A 27,116-nucleotide genomic window follows, 5' to 3' on the forward strand; every position below is an offset into this window, starting at 1 on the left:
GAACAGCTGCTGTACAGTACATGACATACAGTCCATGCAGCGGATATACAGCTGTTGTCGTCGCGCCGTGTGATTGGTTGGCAGCAGAGGAGGTGGTGTGTACTTCACTGCACGTCCAGGCCTGGAGGAAACGGCACGAGAAGCTCCGCAGAAGCGCGCATTTTTCTTTCACCGGCACATTTCCACACATTTAACGGACTCCGTCAGCGGGAGGATTGTCCACCATGTCGTCCATGTTTGGGATAGTCGCCAAACAGCTCAAGAGCCATCCAGCTGTAAGTCCTGAATGCTGAAATATGTCATGTTGTCTCTTAATGTGTGAACGACCTGATGACATTGAAGGCGCTGCGTGCGGAGGACGCGCTCCCGCTCCCCCAAATCTCACCTTAATTATCTGGCGCGTGATCAGTTATTATAAAGCTTATTATAATTATAATTAATGTAATGTTTGGGAGATGTTACAGTGTGTGGAAGATTATTTTATGATATGTTTATGACAGAAATGTTTAATAAGCCGCATATTTCGGATGAAATGGACGATAAAAGCAGTGTTTCACTATTAAATAGATCCTAGTCTTTAATTTATCTTTAATATTCCTGTCATTATTACCCATGTTCATGTAGAGGCTCTGTCACCCTCTAATCTTCAACACAGGATTATTTTTTCTCTTTTCTTTCTCGGCATCTTCAAAAAAAAATGACACCACCTGCTCCGACGCGGATGGATACATAAAATAATAGAGCTAATTGGCATGTTTAAAGGTTTGAGATATCGGCTGTGATGGGAAGGAGAAAAATAGTTCCTCTATAGGGGGCACACTCATGTCCACACAGCCATGCCTGCTGGTCGCCGCTGCACGTACAGTATCAGCTGTACGTTTCTATACTGGCATGACTCAGGCCTGAGCAATGCATGGAGAGAGTGTTTATCCAAGGGCGAGGGGGTGAGGCGGTTTGCTTTACGGCAGCCTCCATATTAATAGATCACTGGGTACTAAACTGTGTACCTTCCCTATAGGTGAAACGATCCGTTATTGTCACAGTTATGGTACAGGACACTATATAGTCTATATATATAAGCCTTAGACTGACGCTTCACATTGTAGCTGAGCAGCTACACTGGTTCCCTCCCCGGCAAGGTGTCATGAGACTAATCTTGGGGGTCAAGAGGGAGACATGATAGACCTATGACGCCCTTATCCTCTTTTTTCTTGGGAAGTACCGGATAGACTCTGCCTCGGAAATGAGTCAAATAAAACAATCAGTCTCTGGCTGAACATGGTAGGAAGACCCAGGGATGTTTTAAAGGAAAAGTTCACCCCAAAATGAAACAACAATCATTATCTATTGATCCCAATGCAGATGGAAAGTCAGGTGAAGTTAGAGGTAGTCCATTTCTGGAGCTTCACAGCAAAACAGTGTTGCAGCATTGTCCTAAATAACTGGACTTGTTTATGTTTTAAAACAAGTCCCCATCTACTTCAGCTGTTTAGGAGAATGCTGCAACTATGCTTTGTTGTGAAGCTCCAGAAATGTTTTGTGGACTACAAAACTTCACCTGACTCTCCATCAGCATGAGGGTGAGAAGATAATGACTGAATTTTCATTTTTGGGTGAACTTATCCTTTAAGGTGTCAAAGCCAAAAAGGTTTAGAAGTAATATGAAGAATATCTAAATTGAACCCTGCATTGTGATTCTCCACCAGCTTATCCCCCTCTTCATCTTCATCGGTGGAGGGGCCACCATGAGCGCGATGTACCTGGGTCGGCTGGCTCTGAAGAACCCTGATGTCTCGTAAGTCTCAGACGAACCTGAGGAAGCATAAACTGTGTGAGCGTCTGTGTGTGTTGAAGAATCACTGTTTGTGATCAATTTCTTCACATTTTCATTCCCTCAGATGGGATCGCAAGAACAACCCCGAGCCCTGGAACAACTTGCAGCCCAACCAGCAGTACAAGGTATGAGCTTTTAACTACTTTTGGCACAAATAACTTTTTACATATTTCTCTTTGCAGCTCTTTGGTCACATTTAAAATGAAAGCATATTTCTGTGAAGGACAAGCCATATCTCTTGTCTTATCATGCCTCAAAGTCCACCTTGCCTCCCTCACACTGACTCTGTACATGTGTTTGTGTGTGCTCGTCTCCAGCTTTTCAAAGTGAACATGGACTACTCCAAGCTGAAGAAGGACAGGCCTGATTTCTAAGCCGCCGCTGACGCTGCCGTCGATGTGATGAGCCTTTTGCACTTTTTGCCAAACACAAGTCAAAACCCTTGACGCTGAACACATTTTAAATTACATACTGTGTACTGCGCTCAGTCGGTCAGTTCATTTACAGTGTGAAGTGGAGAGGGATCATTCACTTATCAATGACTGTATGAATAAAACAGGCAACCACCTGTTTTACCAATTCATGAATTTATTTTTGTCTCTGTTGTAAATTATTAAAACCATTTTAATCACACTCTTTTCACTTGAATGTGTCTTTTACACAAATGTTAAAGCCTCACTTGAGCATACTTTCGTTGTTTGCTGATAAAATGAGTCTTTTCCCTTTGTTGAACTAACCAGTAGTTGTAAATACACATCTGGGTGAGCTCAGAAAACCACAGGAACATGTTTCAGCCCCTTTAAGAAATTACTGTGAGCAATGAGCTCTTAATTTAGGGGAAATCCAGTCATTTCCTGTCACGTATCGAGGTTGTACCGTTTGTGGAGAATGCATTCATGCTGGAGAGCAGTGAATGAAAACTGCAGCTGCTGTGATTTATTATAGTCCATGTTGGAGACATTACAGCAGGTCAGGAGACGTGACTCGTTCTATTTTTGATAAACCCCTTTTTATATCAGTAAACTTTGGCCACACACAGGGAAGATCTGACCACACGTCCCTTTCTTTAATGGCATTAAAAACATTTAGTGTACCAAACTGTCTCACCCAGAATATAACCTTAATATGGACATATTTGATGTACAGGCAAGGATCTCAAGTGTTTTGGGGAAATTACTACAAGGTTATATTTGACATATTTAAATTACCCTAGTTTTAACATATTTAGGCTTTATTACAATAGATGTATCATCGGTTTGTTGACAGACACCGTGTGAATTTCACGTGTTGTTTTAAGGACATTTTTTTCACATTTATTTTTTCTTGTGTTGTATGTAAGAAAAATGCTGCTACAAACTTGGTGTCATCATTCTCAGATGACATGACGTAAATGTTTGTATGTGTCCATGTCTATTTATTTATTTATCTATCTATCTATTTATTTAATTTACCTTGGGTGCATTTATCTTGTTCACCCATAATCTCTCTTTATATGTAGTGATTGTGTTATTTTAATTCTGCTCTCCACTTTTTCATGTTAACGATCTCAAGTTAAAGCTGTTATTCCTTTTCTAACCAGCAGAGTGTGCTGTTACACTCACAAATTGAACAATTGTTCTGCCCAGACTCCTCAGCTGGTGGCGCTAGCGCTCTGAATTGTGGCAATCCACCATTTAAATCAAACAGCAGAAGAATAAACTGTCTTCTCGCGAGGTTTCACTCAAAAATAACGCGGGACAGTATGAGGTATGAATCCGTTGAAAGCGACTACGTCTGCGGTTAAATAGGGGTAAAATAATGATTACCTAGATACAACCTGTGATAAATGACACCACCCTCAGTTAAGCTGCGTTTGATGGAGTTAGTGTTCGTTGGAAAAATCGATTAATTATAAAAAAAGGCCGCGAATTAACAAGGTTAACGCTACTGTTTACTTTTCGCAAACGTTTGTTAGCTAGCTAACATCAGCTCACCAGCTGACTGTCTGCTCGCCTCCTAAATGGATCTTACCGAGGACTTGTCTGCTCGGGTCCTGCTGAAAAATATCCTCAGCACCGAGCCACCCAGGACTCCCATCACCCGCAGGTACTTCAACAGCACATTAACATTTATTAAGTTTTTCTGGGACAAAACTAACTGTTAGCTAAGTGTTGTGTTTCAAGCGTCAAATAACTATCGCTAGCTAAGGTAATGCTAACGTTACACATCCTCGTTTGGGCTTGGACTTAAAGTTGGTTGATTATGTTAAACAAACAAATCTCACACTATAAAAAGTCTATAAGTAGCCCACACACCTGACACAAGAGGTGACAAGTTGCTTCAGTTCGTCAGTGACTTTATTTCCAGTTTTGAGTTCATTCTGAGCTGTCTCGTCTTTAGTGCCTCTACAGCACCGAGTACCAGCGCGACCAGGCGCAGCAGCAGAGGAGGTAACAAAGATGCTGTTCCCCAAACTCCACAGGACATGCTGAGGCGCAGCATGAGACATAAAATACGTGAGGTGAGGAAGATAAACAGAGTCAATGCTGGTGATGGACATGTTGTTGTGTCTCTTAAAACTCACCCATCCACCTTCTTTCCAGAGTATAACGAGGAAATCTCTGCCTGCTACAAAAAGGAGGACCACCTCAGTCGTGCTCAAAAAGATAAACACACCTGGCCCAGCCTCGATGCTGTTTGATGATGGGGACACACCGAGGCACATACTCAAGAACATCCTGCTCACAGGTGAGTGTATGGGCCTGCCTGTATTCACACACCATGCTGCAGCTGTTTGTTGTCCTTCTAACCATGTCATGTTTCATGTGATTCAGAGCCTGTGAGGTCCCCTGTGGTTCATGAGAGAGCTGAAACAGAAGAGCCACAGCCGTCTTCAGCCAACTCCGGCAATACCAGCAAACGTCCAAGGTTAGCACCGTGTGTAACTGAATTGATGTAGACTTGCAGTCTCTCCTGCTAGATTGACTGTTGAGTATCTGGCTAGATGTTGCTGTGTATTTATTACAGGTTTGTATTTGCTTCACTTTCAGCATTGAGCTGTCAGGGTTAGACTTGCCTGATATAACTATTGGCAACGCTACAAGTATCGTGAAGGGACTGAGCAGAAAGAGACCCCGCCGGAGCCTTAATGTAACAGCTTTTGAGAAGCGTCTTAAAGGTGGAGAAGGTAAGGTTAAAGCCACCACTGATGGGCTTCACTGCTTTAACTGGATTTTGTAGGATCTTAAGGATGGTTAGTATTGTGAATTCATATATTTACATTGCTGCTTGTGCTTACAGATGTTGAAGAGGAGATCGAAGAGGCAATAGACGAGCAGTCATCGCTTTCTTTAAGGTAATCTGCATAAAAAAAAGAAAAAATGGTTGACTCATCCGGAATTGTCTGATCTTTGTGTTTTTTTCAAAGCAATTTGATAACTTTTTACAATGTTACTAAGTGATTAGATAGCTATGTGGCTTGTCCAATCTGTTTCTTTTCTTTTTTTGGCAGTTCCACTTCCCTGAGTTTAAAAACTCCCTTTGTGGATGTTCGGACGGAGCGAAAGCGCCTGCAGAGAAGAGTTTCTAACCGACGAAAAATCACGGAGGAAGAATTTGGTGCTGCTGTGAATAAAAGGCAGATGGGAGGTGATTATGAAGATTGTAACTAAAGTTTTCCTTTTCATTCCATGTGTGATCAAATATGTAACAAGTATTTTTTTTTAACTATTTAAACTGTAAAATGTCATTAACCGGAAGATGGTTTGTTTGTTTTTTGCAGAAAACCATAAATTAATCATTTAAATTATATTTCTTCCAGGGATTGATTCATTGACTTAAAGTTTCAAGGCTAGACCAGACTATTTTAAACTTAAAATTGTCCCTCTCCCGTTTATTCTGACCTGTTGTGGAGTATATTTGAATGTAAATGTTATATTTCAGAAGGTTGAAGGAAGCTCTTGTTTTAAGAGAGGAGAAGAACACTGTAGTATGTATGTGAGTCATTTGCAGCTGCTGTCCTCAGTTATTGTCGCTAAGTCTCTTTTTTTTGTCCTTTGTGGTTTTTTCTCTCCCTTCTTGTCTCTCAGAGGTGAGCACCTTCGTCGAGCGGGGTCACAGTGAGACCGCCTTCTCTGAGGGCTTCACTATGGGTTTCAGCAAACTCAGCGAACCCGACATCACCACTGATATCGTCCACTGTAACACGGCTCTCTACGCCCAGCCTGATGCCATGACCTCCAACTTTTCCATTGTTGCAACTCAGGACAAACCCACGGTGATGGCGTCTCAGCTTCAGAGACAGATGATAGAGGAGGAGGAGCTGATGGAAGCGGAGCAGAACATGCCGGGGGAAGTGGGTTCATTGTATTTGTTTCCAACTGAAGAGGTAGTGGAAGAACTTCAGATTGAAGAAAGTTCTTCTCGATCTCTGTCCAAGGATGATTCAGGCATGGCAGAATCTCCAAAGGAGGAATGGAAGAGTGCAGCTCATGGTCAACATGAAGATGCTGCAGCCATGTTGCAACCTGAGAGAGAGGAGGAGGGCACTAGTGAAAGGGATGATAGAGCCGAGTCTGAGGAAGACGAGAACAGAGTGGAATCTCAAACCGAAGAGGAGAATGAAGAGGATGGTTTAGCCGACTCTCAAACTGAGGAAGATGACGAAGAAGGTGGAGTTGATTCCCAGCCTGAAGAAGATGTTGCAGCCGGGTCTCAGTCTGAGGAAGAGGAAGTTGCACCAGAATCTCAAACAGAAGATGAAGAAGAAGAAGGTGGAGCAACCAGGTCTCAGTCTGAGGAAGAGGAGGTTGTACCGGACTCTCAAACCGAAGAAGAGAGTGCAGTCGACTCTCAAACTCAAGAATTAGGTGCTGTTGAGGAAGAGGGAGATGTTGTAGAATATCAGAGTGGTCAAGAGGATCCTGCAGAGGGGGGTTCGGCTGACTCTCAAGCCGAAGATGAGCATGATGGGAAGCCGGAGGAGGAAGATGGTGAGCAGGCATCAGAACAGCTGGAACCTGACTTTGAACACATCAGTCGCAGAGCTCATTACTCTGCGGGCGGAGTCCTGCTGGTTAGAGAAGCAGAGGGGGATTTGTCAGACGCCACAGAGGCAGGTGAGGATGTCAGAAAAAACATTTCCCTGTGGACATAAGGGCTGTAACCAACAATCGTATTTATTATCGATAAATCTGTAAACTATTGTTTAGATGAATGGTTTTTTTAGTTGATAAGAAAATAGGCCTGTAGTTTATGAATAGTTGTCTGGCTGATATTAAATCTGTTCGACTGACTCATGTCAAAGTGTTTTAAAGTGAAAGTACTTGTTAACAACCACGTGTTGATATTTGCGTGTAGGATGGTCCGATGGCAAGTCCAAAGCACACAGTGCTGGTGATGTACGCAGCAGCCTGGAAATGGGAAGCCACGAGAGCGGTCCGCATCATACTGAGATCCCTGACGTGGCTGAGTCCTCTTCTCAAGGACAGACGGATGCTTCTGGTGCAGAGGCCGAGCACGACGCTGATAAAGAGAACTCCTTGCGTCTGTCTGTTGAACACAGCGGACACTTATATGATGATTCACCTGAAGAAGAAGCTGCTCAGGACTCCGCTGAACAGGAGGAAGAATGGGAGGATGGAGATGATGGTGAGGAGAATGAAGGTCAGCCTCTCTTTGTGTCTGTTTTTATGTAAAAAAAAAGTTTGGTAAAAATAAAACACACTGTTTTCTTTTATAAAACCTTCAGAGGTCCCCAGCAAGACTCCAGCATTTGTCAGAGAGAAAAGGAAGTTTTTTCACCCTGATCCTCTGGCCTCACCTTCTGTTCTGAAGAATGTTCAAGCAAGGCAAGTTGCATCTCAAACATCCCTTAAATTTTTAATCAATACTTTACTAAAATGTTGTCCAATTGGTGCAGAATGTCCAACGTCAAATACAGTTTTAAAAGTATATTTATAACTTTTAACTGTCTGGAAGGCAACAGAAAGTTTGATTGACTATGCAGATTTGATTGATATCTTCAATGTTACTGACAAGTTCTTCTTGTGTGTTTTGCCAGCAGTAGCACAGGTGAAGGTTTGCCTGCACCTAAACCAAAAAAGCAGGTGAGAAAGAGGACAGCGGCCGCTAAAAAGAAAGGAGGCCTCCCTAAGAGCTACCTTATGAATGTGTTCAAGCACTTTGCCAAAACGAAGGTCTCTGCAGACGTGTACCCTGTTCTACAGGAAACGTGAGTTACTAAACTGACCGCTAATTTTGTTTTGCACTGTAAAAGCTTTCTCTCTCTGTACTGTACACACTGACCTCATTGTTGTTCACTGACAGGATGGATAAATTCTTCGAGCGGATGGCAGAGGACTTGGAGACGTACGCTCTTCATGCAAAGAGAAAAACCATTGAGGTTGAAGATGCTGAACTTCTGTTGAAAAGGTAGGAGGGTTGTGTGCTCGAGTGAGTTCGCATGCTGTTCTAAGACGGCAATAATGACTTTCTGTGATCAAAAGTTTTTAACGTGACAAGAAACACATCTCATAAAAAAGTTCTTTTAAACTTTATTTAAAAAGACAGTTGGAGAAAGATTTGTTTTGTGGCCACACTGATTGGTTGCCATGCCTTGGATCAATGAATAGCATGAATATTAGTAAACTGTATGACATCTGCATTCAGCACAAAATAAAATGCTATAACATGTTTATTTCAGTGTAAAACACATTTTTGACATTGACATATTAATTGTTACAGCCAACGTGCACACACCCAGCAGACATGGAGCAACATAAGCATTAATATGTGGTTGTGTGTCTGGCAAATTCTGGTTCTTTAGCTTTTAAATTCTCCACTATGCTAACCAGCTAGTTGCTAACTGTGTCTGTCTGCTGCTTGGTGGTTGGCAAGTACTGCACAGTGAGTTTTAGAGCTATTTGAAAAGTTGTGGAGCCCTAAAACCTAAACACTGAGCTAAAAGACACTATAAAGCTCCGTAAAGCTGAAGGAAACTACAGATACAGTGATAGCTCCATGTTGTCTCAAGCAAAACAAACCCTTTAATATTTCACAGATTCATGTGACCAATTGTTAATATAAAATATTTATTAGAGCAGCTTTAACAAAACAAAATAAAAAGCCTTTTAAAAAACTCAAATACAGAAAATACATTTAGTTCCACTCACATCAATTCACAATGAAAAAGAGCACGAATTACAGACAACAAGCAAACTTCACATTATCGACCTCTAGATGGCAGCCTTGAGCTCCATGTTCAGTCTGAAGAAAAGCTCAGGAGAGAGTAATTGAAATATGCAACGTTGATCAATGAGAGCATAGATCTTGCCTGCATTATAAATAAAAATGCCTGACACTTAATTACTTACATTAAACTTACCCGGTGTGTTTTTTGCACTCTGCAGGCAGGGTTACATCAATGACAAGGTGCCGGTGGAAGTGCTTATCGAAAAATATCTTCGTATGGACCAGCGCAAGCTTCTGATCCCCATTGCAACCAGTGGAAATGTTGTTATTCCTAAAAAGCGGAGATGATTTATTTATTTATTTTTAATCTGTTTAATCTGGTTTCTTGTCTTGAACAACTGATGTCTCAATGTAATGTTGTTTACCAGAATATAAAGATTTCTGTAAATGTGTAAATATTTGTGTATTTTTAACCAAGACTTCAGTTTTGTTTGTGACGTCTGTATAGCCCTTGTCTTTGTATTTCTCATCTGTATTAATATACTGTGTGGGGTCGAGTGTGAGTATAGATATGTAACTGGCTGTTTGACAACAGTACTTTGTCTTTATCACGTAAGATGACATCAGTATGTCTCAACTTTCCCTGTCTTTTTATGCATACACTTTCTTTTCTGAAACAGAAAATGATGTACTGACTTGTCAAACTAATAAACCTTGAAATAAATTTCTCTTTCATATTTCTGTGCTGGATTAGCGTCCTTTAACTGTAGTCCTATCCCTGCTGAGTGGCCCGTTCTCACCTGTATGAACACTGATGAGAATGCAGGTTTCCTTTGACAGATTAGACTTGCAGTCCGTCCGGCTTTACTTGACAGTTGTATGAAAGAAATGTTATGGAAGCATTTAAATTGTGCATTTAAAGACTGGTCAGAGTTTGGGTGAAAGATGACCTAATCATGTATTTTATGACTTTATTAGAAAAGAAAAAGAAAGTAACACTTTGCAGGACTTTCCTCGTAAATCCATCTATAAAGGTCATACTGTTCATTGCTTCGAATTCATTATAACTAACCCTTATCATAGTCAGTGGAACGAGTGAAAACAACTTATTTTGCTGACAAAAGCAGAGTACTGTAGTTGTATTCATGAAAAATCTCCATTCAGTTTGTTTTTCACACTTTATTGCAAGAAAACTTTGGGGAATTAGAGGTTAAATATGTATTACAGACGCCTTCAGTGTGAGCAGATGAATCCAGAGATTTATTCCATCTACAGTTTAATTAAACTCAACCTTTAACAGTTGATATCCGTTAATCTTGGCCGGCTGTGTTAATAACCTTGGCGTGAGGCAATAGCTCAAACAGTCAGCTGATTAAATTAAGATAAAACAGATTTCTGTGGTGGTTAAATTAAACACTGGCCCTAGCATCCATGTGAATGAACTATATACATAACAAAGCTATAACTAGGTGATTTATTCCACCTCTTACAAGCTGAAAAGAAAGATAAATCAGATAGAAAGAAAATGAAGTCTCCTAATAGGATATTTTTCATTTAATTCATGGAGTGTGGGATTACTCCCAGACAGCAGGGGGCGCTCTTTGTGAGCCTGCTCGGGTCTGCCAGTTGTACAGACAGCTAGCCTGCTAGCAAACAACAACAGAAGATCCCGGACAACTAGCTTTATAATTCAACCTAACACAAAGGTAAGTCCGGCGATAAATACACCAGAGAGCTGTGAAATAAGGACGAAAGACTTTAATTCACTCGATTGAGGCCGTTGTGTCGTATTAGCAGTCGCAGTTTTTGCGGTAATATCCCCGACCTTTTTGTTTGGCTTAGGTTAGCTGCTACATTATCCGGGCTAACTAGCCCACTAGCTTGATCGAGTTAGCTCGCGTGCTAACGTCAGATCTTCTGGATCATTGACAGTGTTATGTACTTTTAACGGTAGAGGACCTTGTCGTAGCTGTATGGGACTTTAGTTTATTCACAAGCACACTGGTCTTTACGTGTAGCTAAAATAAAGAGTCAGTTTAAGGTAACATAGCATTGTCGATAATCTGTATTGTTAGCAGGTTATCTACCTGCTACTGTCACCGCCTACATAGTCTGCTTCAGTGTGAGCTCAGTAGGTTGACTTAGTATAAACATGTTGATTACAGCTACGTTTAAACCTAGGGTTAAAATGTAATATATGTTTGTGGGGTATACATGTCAGGACCAAGATATACAGTCTGTCTCAGGCCTTCATACATCTTCATTAAAACCATTAAATGTACTGAAGAGGATAATTTATTGTGGTCGGTTTGTCCTCAGAGGTGCTCATGTTGTTATGGTCTGTTCTCTCCAGTAAAGGTTCACTCAGCTGCTCAGGAACTGGTTTGTTGACCAGCTGTCATTTATAATTGTTTGAGTAGAAATGGATGAGGTGAAGTTGTGTGACCCTGAGGCAGTGTTATCTTCTCAATATTTGTGCATCAGGTTCACTGGGAACAGACCAACACCACAGCAGTGACTTCACCTGTAATGTCATTTCTTCATACTGATAGGAGGTTTTGTCCATCTCGAACACAGTAACATGAGCGTTGGTATCTTTATGAAGATTAAGATGTTTTGTTTTGTCAAGACTGTTTTTGGAGAAGGGTCGGCGCAGCTGTATACAAAATGTTTCGACCATAGTTTGTAGTGTGATGATAACATTGGATTGTAAGTATTAGTCCTGCCTGTGCATCAAGACAATCAAGATCAGATATGACTGGGAAACAAGTATTCTTCAGGTCAAGACCCCTTTACCTACATTTCAAATGCAGCAACTGTCTTAAATGTAGCTCAAATGCATCATTTAAGGATATACTGGCAGCTGTGTGTCTTCATTATGATGAACACAAGTGTAATCTGTGAGGCTTTCTCGCAGTTCTCTCCATCTTTAGTAGTATTTTATACATTTCTGCCTACTATTAAAGGTCAAAGTGCTGCCTTTAAGTTTTTCCTGAGTCTGAATCTCTTTGCCTTGCAGATATACTGAGTGAACATAACTGAGTTTAGCTGAGCGCACCTTTAGTGTGATGACCTAAAGTCAAATCCGCTGCGGTTGCACTCTCCATCTTTCAAACGGTGTAAAAAAGAAATGCAATTTGTAAAATGATGAACCACCACTGAAGTCTCAAATCAGTTTTCGACTCAGGAATGCATGTGGTGAAATTTTGTATCATGAAACCGAGTCACAAATGTCAGTTTCACTCCTAGTTGGCAAAGTATTTTAATACTTGTTCTCCTACTGAATGTGAAGTTACATTTCTTTATCTTACGTAGTTCAATTGTGCAGCTTAGAAAAATATAAATCAAATGTCTAGTATATGTTTTTCAGTAATCATAAGACGTTTATTTTATAAGCTCTCACAACAGCATTATTTGCATAATGCAGTGGCTGATGTGTCCTTTGCTGTAGGGCTGACTCATGTCAACATATTCAAATTTTAATACTGAGGCAGAATTTGATTTTAACTATACAAGTGGCCAGAAGAAGTCTGTCATAAATAGACCACCTGATAAAAAATCAGACAACTTTTAGGATTAGGATGTTACACACAGTTCACAATAGCAGTTTGTTGATTTCTGGTGGCTTCTTCTGATATTTGGAGCGTTTTGTGGTGTGGACATAAATCAAATCCAGTTGCACTCTTTTTAAATAACCAAAGACTTTCTTCCGTCATGATGTCTCACACAACAACAGTGTCTGTCACGCAGAGTGGATCAGTGATTTTAATTGAAGAATCATACAACCGTAGTCTGCAGTGAACCCGTCTGTGACTTGAAGCCATTAAATTGTTGTTTACCTTTGTAACTGCTGGCTATTTACAAAACAATGAATAGGCATGGCTTCATCAAGGTTCCCACAGGTTCCTGGGTTCCTTGCCAGTTTATGAATTTAAGGGAAACAATCAACTTGTAAATAGACATAATGTATTTTTGGAAAGAATAGGACTTGAAGTGTGTGTCTCCTGCAGTTGCATCATTGTTGGACGTTTTTGTCAGGTGTGTGCATGAGTGGTTAAAGTCGAATGATGCGGGTTAAGGCAAGTAAGCAAGAAAGCCAACATCAAGTGAACCTTACAGGAGACCTATTACACTTGTTTTCTTTTCCTTCAGTGTGTTATGTAGGTATTTGTGCATGTAAAAGTTCTTGAAAGTTAAAAAGCCCAAAGTCAGCTCCTCTCTCCCACAGCTCGTCAGTAGTTCCACCTTTAATTCTGTGACTTTGTGACATCACACTACCTCACCATGTCACACATTTGCAAAATGTATGCCTATATTCATAATTATGCCTATATTTACAAGTGAAGCTAACTGGAAGCTGAAAACACGGCATGTACAGCATTACTCCACTGCTCCTCAGATACACCTAAACCCTTTTTTAGCTTTAATGACTGGACTACTTGCAGAGCTCTGCAGCCCGCAGGAACGTCTGCCCTTAGAGGTCAACACGTCAAGTGTAGCTGCTCGTCGGGGTATGAAACAGGTGACTGGAGACATTAGATATGCATTGAGGTCTCTCCTCCTTTTAACCTCCCGTGCCCGGCGAAGTGAGTAGGGTTTTAGCGAGGAAGTACCGGCAGGAGGTGAAGCCTGGGTGCTAATGCTTTTTTGCCCCGTCAAATCCCCTTCACTGTAATTGTGGGTCTGCACAAAGTCAGGGATGAGAGCGAGGCAAGCTGATCGCTGTAGCAAAATCAATAGTTCATACCTCTCTGAGATTGAGTTTTTAGGAAAGGAGGAGCACCGTGACCAAGGGCAGAATATGAAATCACTCCCAGAGAGGCCCAACGCGCGCTGTGCAATCGATCCCCGGTCCCTGTACCAATTATACTTTTAAGGTTTGTCTGTGGCTTACTGCGGTCCTCAAAGACCAAAGCTTTGGAAAAAGACATTGTGTTCACTGACGCTATGACAAGGGTTGCAATTTTTTTCACCCCCCCATGGATATTGCTGTCTGAAATGCCTCCGTACCTCCAGTCTTTAATTTAGAGCAGAGATTGATTTCTCCTGTTTCTCAGTCGGGGGAGTGAAATGTGAGGAAAAACAAGCATTGTGGTAATAACTGCCACCTTATGTATCATATTTCCACAAATATACATTCACACATTGTAATTTTGGTCTTTGGACTCTAATTCTATGTTATGGCCACAAATCCACCATTGTTGAAATGACAGTGCTGTGAAATTCAGTCAGCTTAGTCTTCACAGGATTCATGTGGAATAGTCAGAACCTTACCCTAACTTCTTGATTTTTGTTTAGTGTTTTTGCAGCCTTTACCATGTCAGGTAATTATATTTGCTTAGATTATTGGATGCAGGTGAAAGTTCAACAGTTTGGTCTGTCTAAGTTTTTACTTACTGCAGGAGAAAAAAGTAAAAAGATGTAAGATTTCTCTCCTGGTTGATTCAGCAACATCTGTGGCTACCAAGTTAACAGAGAATACAGTGTAATACTACAGTAAACACTCATGGAGCAGCTACTTTGTCACAAATAAAACAGAAGAGCAGCCTGTGTATCTGTTTACAGTCAGTGATAATTGTAACTGTGATCTGATCTGATCATCTGATGCTGCATGTGGTGTGAGTAGTTTTTCACACAACACTGGGACAGAGTACAGTTACCTTAGGAGTTGGAGGTGTGCAGCCTGCTGCTGTAACTCTTCATCTAACAGCTACCTGTAGCTGATCTGTCTTGCTCCAGTACACTGTTGAAAAAAATAAAACTGACCCGCTGACATAAAATGCAGAAAATGACGCATTTTTGATGTGTGTAAAATATACTGAGTTTCCTGTGGCTTCATCACAGTAATGTTTTTTTTCGTGTTGAACTCCTTTAATGTGAAGCAGCAGCAGCAGAAGGAAATACATTTACATTAGCTGTCACTTTATACAGCTCTGCCACCGTGTGACAGTAAACAGTGAGGCTGTCAGCAATGTAATAAATTAGCGCTGGATTACATGCATGCATAACTTTGCTGAGAATACACCATGCTCAGAAAACTCTTATTTTCATGATGTTCTTTGTGTATCTTACCAATCATATTCACCTAAAATGCATGTTTGATGCTTTCATATCTCATAATTAACTTTCACTACATTTACATTGGAGACTTCATACACCTGTTGGGCCAAAGACTAAAGAAAATTGAGTTTTCCCAAAACTAGCAGTTAGTCAGACCACCGTGTTTAAACATTACAGGTACGACTGAAAATGACAACAGATATAAACAAGTTTGCTGATGTCAAATATCTTTACAATGTAAAACAAGCGCCGGTTGTTGACCCAGAATTGACTGTTGTTGTTAGCGCAAAAGATGTAAATGTGAAAATGTAAATGCACTGAATGGCTAATACAGAAAAAATGCTGCCTATGAAAAGTACGGCTGAACGATATACAAAAAAAATCCTCATGCGATATGAGACAGATTTAGAAAGGAAGATATTTTTTGCATTTCATTATCAAAAATAGCATGTTCACTTACATCTGGAGAATATGATTTGTAGCCGGGGCATGTCTGTAGCGCCACTATGCTTTATTTATAATGGTTTGTTGTGACACATTTGCCGATTTTGGATATTACACTTGGCCATATTGTGATTTAAGATATTTTGATAAATTGTGCAGCTCTAATGAATAAACATTGGTTTAGATTTTTTTGAAAATCTTAAGGATTATAACTTAAAGGTCTAAGGCTGATTTGTGTTCAGCTATTTCACCTATTAATGGATCACCTGTCCTTAAATCTGCTCACAACTCAGTCCATGCGTAATGAAACTGGAAAGCACAGACGGTTGAAAAAGGTGAATGCAGTGTGCGTCTCGATCAGAGTCCACCTGTCTGAGAATCTGAATTTGATTTCTCTCTCATACCTCTGTTTGATTTTCTTTTGTCTCCATCTAACCACTTTTTGGAGCAATTTATCTCTTTGAATGGTTCCACAGACGGTGGCCCATCTTTCATTCGCCACCTGTTTTTCCATTTGGCTTCTCTATCACTTTACTTTTCATTTTCTTTCCTTGTCCCCTCCCTTTATCTTCGTCTCACTCCATCGTTGTTGCCACTGTTGAAGAATCAAGAAGATTGGTTGGTTCTTCATTCATTGGATTTTTTAATAACTGGTCTGAACCAAGCCTCTGACAGTGAGTCCGTTGGGGGTCATATTAGCCTAGTATTCCTTATTATCCTTATTTTGTACTGTCACAATGGTTATTTTCACATCCGTAGATTTAGACACATTGCTATGTCGGACTGTTAGCAGAAAGTGGTCATGCCTCGGAAACTGACGATCTCAAGGATTTGTGGAGGCTTGAAGTTTGCTTTAGCATTAAAAATTATTCATCCAATTCAGAGGGGCCTAAAGGGTGTTAAGAAAACATTAGTTCTCATCATTACGCTACTAAGATCTGTTGTAAAGTGTGCATCACGGGCTCTAAGCAGCATCATTGTCAATGTATCATCTTCATTAGGTTTAATCATCAGGAGCAGAGAGCTCAGCTTCCAGCCGCCACAATTTGTTCCACTGCATTTTGACCCAAATTGAATTTATGGATGAAGACTTTAAAATCTCAGGGGTGTGAGAAAGACAGGTGGAGACGGATGAAGGCTTTGAGAAATGGTGAAACAGAAAAGACTGGTGAAATGGAAAAGAAGATATTGAACAGTGGAGAGAAATTGGCCTCAGATTAACAGCATGAGGGTCCAGAGAGAAACTGACTCGTGTTGTATAGGAATGGAAAAACAGTGCTTTGCACTGACCTTGCACCAAGATGAAAAAGGCTTATGCATCTGGCATTGTGTCAAGATGTTGTCCAGTGCCGGGTATAGTAAGGTAGAAATGATGACAATACACCTCCACACCCGTATCACATACAGTAATTAAGCATTGACACTGGCTGTTTTCTAGTCTGAGGCAAACCTCTAGTTTTGTCCTTGAAACCCTGTCAGCTCGTCTCAAGTAAGGGGCATTTTACAGCGGAGGGCATTGTGGATGTAATCTCCAACATATCTGCATATGAATGCAGAATCTGTAAGGGGAAAAATCTGTTTGTATTCTGCTGTGGTCTGAGAGGTACTCACCAGTCATGTTGGAGCAAGCTTTGGTTGCATGCAGGTAAACTTTGTGAAGAGCAAAAGTGACAGAATACATACGGTATATAGTGAATACACTGGTTCCCACTGCAACGGTAAATCTTAAAAAAAACGGTCACGAATATGAATTTTTTTACAAGGAGCTAAATAAAGTTTTTAAACTTAACTCACATAAAAAGTGTATTTATTGAAGAATATTTTCCGTGGTGGATTAATGCACTGTGTGATGCTGTGTGAATATTGATGGCAGCAGGACGATGTTTGTTATCACCCAGTGCTACAGTTTGGCTCACTGTTGTGTTTTCGGACAACGACAGAGGTGTGTGGCACGGAGGAGTAGGCTATATCTGTGTGTTGGTCTTTTCGTGGGACATGACGACAATAACAGTGATACAGTAATATATTCATAAAATATGTCACCAGTCTAATCCTTATGTGTAAATTCTGAGGACTCAGAAGTCTAAACCCTGACAGTCCCACCAACCCATCTGTGAACTGTAAACCGGAAACATGTTCCTTTTTATTTATACCAAAGGCCAACAACCCAAATAGATATGCCCACACAAACTTTCCTTTCAAAGATCTGTTTGGAAATGTTGAAAGTCCAAGTAGTTTGTGGTTTTTGTGTTGTTTCATTGTCAACCCTTGTAGCTCAGTAAAGTTGGTTGTAGCAATTCAAAACGACTATAATGCTGTAGGTAAAGAGCTGGTCCAAGGTTTTGTTTTACAGGTTTTGATAGTTAACTTTAATGGCATCTCCTATAATGTTCATCTAAAATAGCTCTGTATCTAAAGGAGACAAAAGTCAGAATTTTATAGAGCGGGCAAAATACTTTGTGGTTTTAAAGCAACACTATGCAAGGATTGTCTCTTACAGTATCAGAGTGCAATTCACTTTTACACTTCTCTTTCGTCCTCATCAGTCTCTTTGTCTCTGCCATGATGTCCTTAAAGAGAATACCAAGCTAGTGTCTTCTTATATCTAGCTGAAGGCCCATTGTACACTTCTAACAAGAGATCGTACCTACTCAACCCAAGCCACATAGTGCAGGGACCAACATTCAAGGTACAGAGCGAGACTGAAAGAGGTACCATTTTCCTGATAACAAGTCACTATACAATCAAAATGATTTTGAAGCTGTAATTTTAAGGTATTATAGTTTCATAATGTTGCTTCAAAGATATAATATTTTCCGCTGTTTCATTTCTGGATTAAAATGTGTAAAAATGACCAGACCTTTGTGATGTATTTTGTTGAGTTGTGTACATACATTATCCTAAGTGTTTCCATCAATGTTCAAACACAGAGAAATCTGTATTTCTGTTGGCTGTAAGTAAATGCCAGATGATGCGTCAGAGACCGAGGAAGGAAGTTGGCGAACGAGACTAAACATACGTATGTTACGTAATGTAACATAAAACTTTAAATCATTACCTCGTCCGTGAACATTTCTGCCCAAGCCACTTATAAAGATTTTGATCAGCCGTGGTGGTTGTTAAAAAATTAAGATAACAACTCCCATGATCCCACGCTACTTAGGTCTTTGTTTGTTTTGTTTTGATTGATAGATCGCAGTAACATAAATTGCATACTGTACTTTTAAATCGTCCCTGTTGACCAGTTTAAGCTCTTCAACAGAGCCAGTAAGCAGGGTTGAATGGACTCTGTCCAGCGTATGATCATGCCTGTGAAGTTTAAGAGTGTGTGTGTGTGTGTGTGTGTGTGTGTGTGTGTGCGTGTGTGTGTGTGGAAGGACGTGTGCATCACAAATCTGCACTGTGTGACTTGAAGGTAATTTGGGAACCTTGGATTTGGCCAGTGGCTCCAGCCCCCCTTCACAGTCCTGAGAGGCAGCTTGTTTATTTACAGTTCATTTTTGAGACTTAATTGCAATTGCAGCGGCTATTGATCTCAGAACAGGCGTGGGCCATCGATCTCCTGCTGTCCCCTAATGGGTCAGGGACAATTCATCTAGCCCTGACACCACAAACCTCAATAGCCGGCAGTGCGGCCGCATGAATTAAATGATATTGAATCTTAACTGGATTAATGAAAGATACAGTGCCTGTGCATTGCATCACAATGAGCTGTGCTTCGGTTTTAAAATGGGTTTCTGTGCGGTCGCCTGCCTCTCTGTTAGAAGAACTTGTTTGAGGATTTTCACGAAACTTCACAGAGATGGGATATAAATTCTGGTGGGATCAGTTAATCACACTCACATTGTTTGTTTCTAGGGGGCAAACTGCTTCCATCTGGCGTGTACTGATGCAGATGGACGTCGGGACTGAACGCTGACGAGTGGAAAGTGACAGATTCCTCCTCCTCACCCTCTCGCCCCCCAACACCTTCTGTCACGCTGGCAATGTCAAGAGTCCCGAGTCCCCCTCCCCCTGCGGAAATGTCCAGCGGGCCTGTGGCCGAGAGCTGGTGTTACACACAGGTAAAGTGACCGCTCAGACAGGTGAACTGTTGATGGACTCGGTAACACTGTTATCTTTGTACTGATTGTCTTTATTTTCCTTTGCCAGATCAAAGTGGTGAAGTTCTCGTACATGTGGACCATCAACAACTTCAGCTTCTGTCGTGAGGAGATGGGCGAGGTCATCAAGAGCTCCACCTTCTCTTCTGGGGCCAATGACAAACTGAAATGGTGGGTGGGCAACCCAGCTGCTCTGCTTCATCATATCTGAATAACCAGTATTCATAGTCTGTGATTAGAATTAGAAACATGAATGCTGTGACTGGCATCCTGTCCTGTAAAGGTCTTTTTAATCAACATTATTTTTTTTCCTCTTTATCAAGCAAGCAAACAAATCCGAGGTGCCTTACAAAGCAACATTTTACAGCAGAACATTGTGAATTCTAACTGAGATTCTCAAAAGATCATATTATGAAAATTAATTTCCAGAGAGAAAAGTCTCCATATGTCAATGACACGGAGAAACACTTCAGCAGTGTTGTAGAAAGTACCCAAAGTCATATTTGAGTAAAAGTAAACAAATTGTGTTAAAATATTACTTTGGTACGTGTGAGTCGCCCATACGAAGAGTACTTAAGTAGCTCAGGCATCAAATATTAAATGTACTTAATAATAAAAGTAACTTTCTGGCAATAAATAAAGTTAAGTATCAGAAATACAAGAAAAACTAAATTACACATTTTGAAATATATGTATATACTGTATACTGATGTTTGACCAATTATCAACATTTTTCTGATCATCAGAATCATAAAAAAAAAAAGAGAGATTGCCAATAAAATAAATTAATTTAAAAATGGGCTACTGTGGCTCTGATGCAGCTTGTAATCTGCACTGTAACTAGTAGAAGGAGTAGAAGTATTAAGCAGCAGAAACTGAAAATGCTCACAAAGTACAAGTACCTCAAAATTTTACTTAAGGACGGTACTTGAGTAAATGTACTTAGCTACATTACATCACTGCACTTCAGCATAAAATCCTGGTCACTAATCCTAGAATTTAAACACTCCACTTTGTATAATAATTTCATTATATGTGCTTCATCTAAACAATTTAATTTGCTCAACCTGTTCAGTGGCAGTTACCACCAATTATTTTATATTTACTATAAATGAATCCCAACTGTAATATAAATAGCATCTAATAGTCTTTGTTTTTAATGAAATGGTACCACAGCAAACAAAAACAAGAAAATACATTTGTGAAATCATTAGTTTGGCAGGTGTGCACTTTGTGGCATATCACGATAGTCAGGAGTGATTTACAGTAGTAATAATATGTAAATACATTATTACCTTCATCCCCTTGAGATTTTACCTGTCGCACCCTCACTCACCATCAGGTGTTTGCGAGTGAATCCTAAAGGCCTGGATGAGGAGAGCAAAGACTACCTGTCTCTCTACCTGCTGCTGGTCAGCTGTCCGAAGGCCGAGGTGCGCGCCAAGTTCAAGTTCTCCATCCTCAACGCCAAGGGAGAGGAGACCAAAGCCATGGGTGAGTCAGCTGTGTAGCACAAACTTCTCACTGCAACAGAAGTCACATCTTCAGTGTTAGATTGTAAAACCACGTATTCATTTTGACCTGCCTGTGACTTGTGTGTGTCCTCGCTGCATGCAGAAAGCCAGAGGGCATATCGTTTCGTCCAGGGGAAGGACTGGGGCTTTAAAAAGTTCATCCGGAGAGACTTCCTCCTAGATGAGGCAAATGGTCTTCTACCTGACGACAAGCTCACGCTCTTCTGTGAGGTACACTGCCTCCTCTTCTTGGTTTATAACTTTTCTCATTGGAGAGCTTTTTTTTTTTCATTTTAGTATCAAATTTAATTACATTTCACTCCCTCAGGTGAGTGTGGTGCAGGACTCAGTCAACATATCTGGGCAGAACACCATGAACATGGTGAAGGTGCCAGACTGCCGACTAGCAGATGAGCTGGGGGGTCTTTGGGAGAACTCTCGCTTCACAGACTGTTCCCTGTGTGTGGCCGGCCAGGAGTTTCAGGCCCACAAAGCCATCCTGGCAGGTACAGGCATGAGTTTGACAAACCCCATGTTCTGTCTCCTTTTCTCTTTTTGTTCCTGCAATTTGCAATGTTTAACTGTGTTCATTCATTTAACTCTGACTGTTGCTTGATCCCATGATAAGTCAAATATTAACATTTCTGCTGTCGTCCTAATATCTTTCCATATCACTGCTTTCAGCACGTTCCCCCGTATTCAGCGCCATGTTTGAGCACGAGATGGAGGAGAGCAAAAAGGTGAGCTCAAGGTCCCAAAGCTTTTGTATTCTTAGAAATAAATTCATTTGTTCCTCAGTGGTTCAACTGCTCAGTTTTCCCTGCTGTGTTGAGGGGTTAAAGTGAGTGAAGGATTGGGTGCTGTCAAATGGCCGCAGCACCCAGCCGTTTGGTGAAACTGAATGATAGCGCACCTGAAATGAAATTGTCCTGCCGTACTTGAGGGTCAGGATTCATCCTTCACTGACAGAGCCGCAGAAGCCGAGAATTGCTTTTTTTCATTTGTGCACATGTGACCGTAAGAAATGAAATTGCAGGAGAAGCTTCGCAGATGTTCTTTTTTTAAACCAAGGCTGTTTTAGATTTTATGTTGCAAACATTTCACTCAGTCATTAAGATTTAAAACAGCACATCTTGTCTGAAAAAAGACAGAATGCTGGAAAAGAAAATGCTTAAGTTAATCATGTGTTGGAATATAATGAAAAACATAAACTCTTAATGTGTTAAACTTTAGGAAACACAGTTTAGAGAGACAGTGAATCCTGTTCTTTTTTTTTTTCAATTTCCAAAATCTCACTAAATTGAGACTTGGCTGAACTGGTTTTCATCACAATCAGGTTTATTGCCTTGTTTTTTTGTGTTAGTGAGGGAAGAGAAAACTAAAAAGCACCGCAAGTTATAAAGGGGAAATTAACAGTTAATAAACATGTAAATATTAATTAAAATGTTGTTGCAAGGTTACTTTAAGTGCACACACTTCTCTGCTGATTGTGATTTTAAAGTTTTAAACCAGAAGGGTTTATCAACTAGTTTGACTTTCATCTCCATCACATTGTTACACTAAAGGTTGGTCATGTTGCGTTGCACAGCAAGTCTCTCTGCCAATCTCACACCTACTGTGTGGCTTAATCATGCAGCAGGGTCTCATTTGCTGTTCTTATAGTTGTCTCAAAAACCCTGAAGAAAGTGCAGCTTCCCAAGAAGAATAACAGTTACAGATACAAGTAATAATATATTGATTAAACTGCATGAATTGACTTCTGTAACCATGCAGAGATACATAATATGTAACTCTGCATATTGTGAAGTTTTGTTGTATGTTCACAGTCACTCATCTCTAAATATCAGCATTACAAAGTGTTGTTCTCATGGCATAATTCAAAAACCTGGTTAAATAACATGGTGAAGATGGTGTAGTTGAAGCTCCTGTTGAGGTGAAATGCTTTAACCTGATGTTGTTTTCCCTCGCCTGTTTCTGTCAGAACCGTGTGGAGATCAACGACGTGGAGCCGGAGGTTTTCAAAGAGATGATGTGCTTCATCTACACAGACAAGGCTCCCAACCTGGACAAGATGGCTGATGACTTGCTGGCAGCAGCTGACAAGGTAATATAACAACACATTTAACAAACAGTACAACTACTGCACTGATATGTTTTGACACATTTAGACAGTTACTTGATTGGTTGGCTATTAGTTAAAATATATTAGAGTCTTCTAATTGGGGCTGTTTGGCTTTTAATAATATTGATTTTATGGCAGATGTTAAAGGGGACTGTTATGCTTATCCTTATTTTCTGTCACATATGTAATGTTACATGTCAGGTGTTCACATTAAAAATGGCTGAGGCTTCAAATAATGAGGTAAACTTGTGTAAAAGCAAGTCTGAACTCTCCTGATGGACAGAGAGCTTTAGTTGCTGCTAAAAGTAACTACTAACTGCTGCTAACTCTAACGTTAGCTGCCGTTAGCTAGTAAGCCTTACAATTAGCGGTCCTATTGGCTGCATCTCCCCACAGCAGGAAAATAAAGCCGGGCTGGCATCACTGTTATTTTGAACACTGTAATAATATTTTGAAATACCACTTGAATACTGATGCAGACAGAGAATGCGCTGACCTTGTGTCTCCTCTCTCTTTCAGTATGCTCTGGAGAGACTGAAGGTCATGTGCGAGGATGCTCTCTGCACCAGCCTGTCTGTGGAAAACGCTGCTGAGATCCTCATCCTGGCTGACCTGCACAGCGCCGACCAGCTCAAAACGCAGGCCGTTGACTTCATCAACTAGTGAGTTCAAACCCAGACGAGAGCTCGTCATCACTCATAATTAGGTCTCCAGCACCTTTCAGATTCAGAGTCCACAGAACATTGTGTCTCTGTTGTTGTCACATCGTCTTTATCTTGGCACCTTATTACTGACAGTACCAGGACTCAGTCTCACCCTCTCGCTCCATCTCTTGTATCACAGTTAATCATTTAATTTCACATATCCCCTCATTGAGTGGTCTGTCACATGCATGACAAAGCTGTCTGAGGGATCAGGGCAACCTAACTCTTAACAAGTTCTGGCGTCACCTCTTCCTTCGACTCAGATGAACGTGTGATAATAACTGAACATGTGTCCATGCCGGTGTTCAGCTCGCACACCGTTCTTCTGATTGTTTCCTGCTGTCAACTACGCACAAGTCATCATTTGCAATTATAGAGCTGAAACAGTTAGTTGATCAATCATTTGGTTAATTGACAAACAAATCAGCAGAAATTATTAGAAAGTCTTTTCTCAAGCAAAAATGTCAAACATTCTCTAGATCCTGTGCTTAATTTATATAATTTATTTATTATTATTTATTTATTACAGGTGATTGAGAGCCAGTCAGGGTCTGCTTTTTACTGATGGCGATTATATGATGTAATTTAGAGCAAAAAACTTCTCTTTGTCACTTTCCAAGATGCATGGTGGTTCAGGATCTCAATCCCAACACATTATAAGAGCGTCCATATGATTATAACAGTCGTGGATACATGTTTAGATTAACAGTTGGAAACCTGGGGAAACGCTGAAGAAAAACCCAAAAAACACTGATCTCAACATTATGATTTGTACCGTCACGCCTCTTTTGGTTCTGCAACGCTGGCATGCTGTATGAAACGACACTCTGGAGGCTACTGGCCACAGAGACTGAGCGAATTGTTAAATGCAACCCTACGTATTAATAGAAATACATTTTCCTTAAACTAACATGTGTTTTCTGTGTCTCTGTCCCTCTCACGTCCTCCAGCCATGCAGCAGAGGTGATGGAGACAGCCGGTTGGAAATCCATGGTGGCGTCTCATCCTCACCTGGTGGCCGAAGCTTACCGCTCCCTGGCTTCAGCCCAGTGCCCTTTCCTCGGACCCCCGCGCAAGCGCCTCAAACAATCCTAACAGCCTCGCAGCAAGGCGTCTTCACTCATGCATCGCACACACATGCTCACACAAACACAATAAGACACAGATCCCCCCTCAAACACACAGGGACAACTTTTCCCCTTGCTGTTACCTACTACACTACCTAAAGCCTCCCCCGAATCTCCCCCTTCTGCCCCATCCAATCCTGCTGTATTTTAGTCTCTTCTAAAGATGGAGGGAAGAAGAAGGAGGAGGAGGTGTAGGTGTAGGTGGAGGTGGAAGAGAGGGGCAGGTGGGCTCGTGAAGTGGATGTTTGTCGTTTACAAAGTAACCGCAGCAACCCTCCCCCTTTTCTCCTCGGCTCTGGCTTAGTGAGGTCTGACATCGTGCTCTTTTCCGTGTGTGAAGTTAAATCCTTCGGCATCCTGTTAGTTCCTACTTTGGAATCCGTTCGGGAGGAAGAACTGGACACGGCAACCCAGAAAGAGCTGTATGTATGGAAATTTGGAGACTTAAAGGACAAATACAAATTAAGTCTTTAACTATTTTATCATAAGGCTTCTTTTTGCTCTGTTCTTAGCGTTTGGAGTAGAGCTGTCAGAGAAGCCCCCAAACTAATGGACACATGGGCCTGTGAGGGACTAGAGAAGAAGAAGTGGGCCTCTTAGTTACAAACTAGAAGCCCCCTCCCCCACCCCCGAGTAAGACAACCAAGGGCTAGTCTAAAAATAGCAGATATGGGACAAAATCATTAAATAATTCTCCCAAAGAAAGTTGGGAAAACATTGCACTAAAGTCACAGGTCACCCGTCGGCAACCCTTACCAGCAGTAAGTAGAAATACTGTAGGCAAGCACATACTGAAGCAAGCTTCATGGACCCAGCTGGACCAGAACAAGTTCCCTTTAAGAAGATTTATCAGCAAGTGACAAAATCAACACATGTACTCCCATGTAGAACTCTGCTTCATCTGCGTCCGTTTTCATTTTTAAAATCGCCGGGGACAGAAACAGAACAGAGGATACAGAAAATAGCAGCCACAACTGGATGTCATTCTGGGGGAAATTGTGTTTTGCGTGTGGATCTGTCTTTGTAGCCCTTGAGAGAAAATGAAATCCAAGGTGTCGACGGACAAACCAACCAGGAGACGACAAGCGGAGGAGGAAAAAAATGTTTCAAAATGACATTAAGATTCAATCAGGCATGTTAATGTTCTTTTATGACGGATTTCTTATTTGTTTTTTTCCTCAGAACTGTCATTTCTATTTTTTTCATAGGAATTTGTACAGACACCAGTGTTTTTGAAGCTGTGTAAACTAAAGCATTTTCAACCGTGAAATTGAAAACAAAAGAGGACAGATGTTTTCTTTGCAGGCATGAAGACTGAGGGGAAATGAAATCGAAATGAACACGTTTTAATGTTCAGAATAGACAGAATGTGAAAAAATGCACACCGAGGCAAACACATGAAATACATTTGAAGTTATCATTTGAACCTGGTGGAAAATGGTAATTGATAGAAGGAACCATCGTTTCTTTCCTGTAGATATCGCCGGTTATGAGAAGTGACACTTAGTTGTTGCCATTTTTTGTTCCCAAAAGAATAAACCACAACTATTTTGTATTGAATGCAATTCAAACCTTGTCTGGGTATTTTTCTATGAATTATGTGTTTGTGTTGAATTCGTTATTTTCAGCTGTCTCGTGGAGTTTCATTGGGAGAGGATCGAAACACATCACACCTAAAGGTTATGTTTATGACATTTAGAGTAAAGATGACTCAAAATAAGTTTTAGAACAGAATGAAAAATCATATAGTGTCTAGTCTACTATTTTTTAGGAAACTTACTCTACTGCATATAATGTATCTTTGTATTCATCTCTTCAATCCCTAAATCCTTTCAGACATAGTTCACCTTTTAGGGCTGTGAATTAATGAGTCCCAGCCCAAACATAAACTCTTTGTGACTTTCTATTGTAGCAAAAGAAGAATGTGTTCATTTATTAGTGTTGAGGAGTTGGACGCCCCAGTAGCTCAGTCAATAGAGCAGGTTTTTCAGCACATTTTCTAACTTTTGATCTTAAAATTCTAACTTAAGTTTTGGTG

General features: G+C 40.7%; 3 protein-coding genes across 5 annotated transcripts; all 3 read left to right on the forward strand.

Moving 5' to 3' along the window:
* The first annotated feature begins 142 nt into the window (after positions 1 to 142).
* ndufa4b (NDUFA4 mitochondrial complex associated b) lies at positions 143 to 2,467 on the forward strand. Its single transcript, XM_073490059.1, has 4 exons — positions 143 to 275; positions 1,707 to 1,795; positions 1,899 to 1,959; positions 2,152 to 2,467. Exons 1-4 carry the CDS (start codon positions 225 to 227, stop codon positions 2,206 to 2,208), a joined length of 258 nt encoding a protein of 85 aa, XP_073346160.1. The 5' UTR covers positions 143 to 224; the 3' UTR covers positions 2,209 to 2,467.
* A 1,103-nt stretch (positions 2,468 to 3,570) lies between these two features.
* Positions 3,571 to 9,741, forward strand: cenpt (centromere protein T). 3 transcript variants are annotated; one of them, XM_073489823.1, is made up of 13 exons: positions 3,571 to 3,919; positions 4,214 to 4,334; positions 4,417 to 4,561; positions 4,648 to 4,741; positions 4,864 to 5,000; positions 5,114 to 5,168; positions 5,325 to 5,461; positions 5,902 to 6,930; positions 7,172 to 7,477; positions 7,563 to 7,662; positions 7,875 to 8,045; positions 8,141 to 8,245; positions 9,223 to 9,741. In XM_073489823.1, the coding sequence occupies exons 1-13, from the start codon at positions 3,834 to 3,836 to the stop codon at positions 9,350 to 9,352; spliced, it is 2,616 nt and encodes an 871-aa protein (XP_073345924.1). In that variant the 5' UTR covers positions 3,571 to 3,833; the 3' UTR covers positions 9,353 to 9,741. The 3 variants fall into 3 exon arrangements, with proteins under 3 accessions (XP_073345924.1, XP_073345925.1, XP_073345926.1); XM_073489824.1 differs by having other exon boundaries at positions 7,878 to 8,045; XM_073489825.1 differs by having other exon boundaries at positions 7,172 to 7,462.
* Positions 9,742 to 10,625: 884 nt separating this feature from the next.
* Positions 10,626 to 26,643, forward strand: LOC141015941 (speckle-type POZ protein). The gene is made up of 10 exons (XM_073490164.1): positions 10,626 to 10,710; positions 19,367 to 19,572; positions 19,661 to 19,782; positions 20,954 to 21,105; positions 21,229 to 21,356; positions 21,454 to 21,631; positions 21,810 to 21,865; positions 23,107 to 23,229; positions 23,767 to 23,909; positions 24,902 to 26,643. The coding sequence occupies exons 2-10, from the start codon at positions 19,495 to 19,497 to the stop codon at positions 25,044 to 25,046; spliced, it is 1,125 nt and encodes a 374-aa protein (XP_073346265.1). The 5' UTR covers positions 10,626 to 10,710; positions 19,367 to 19,494; the 3' UTR covers positions 25,047 to 26,643.
* The last annotated feature ends 473 nt before the right edge of the window (positions 26,644 to 27,116 follow it).

The sequence above is a fragment of the Pagrus major genome, chromosome 20 (genome assembly GCF_040436345.1).
Source record: "Pagrus major chromosome 20, Pma_NU_1.0".
Lineage (NCBI taxonomy): Eukaryota > Metazoa > Chordata > Actinopteri > Spariformes > Sparidae > Pagrus > Pagrus major.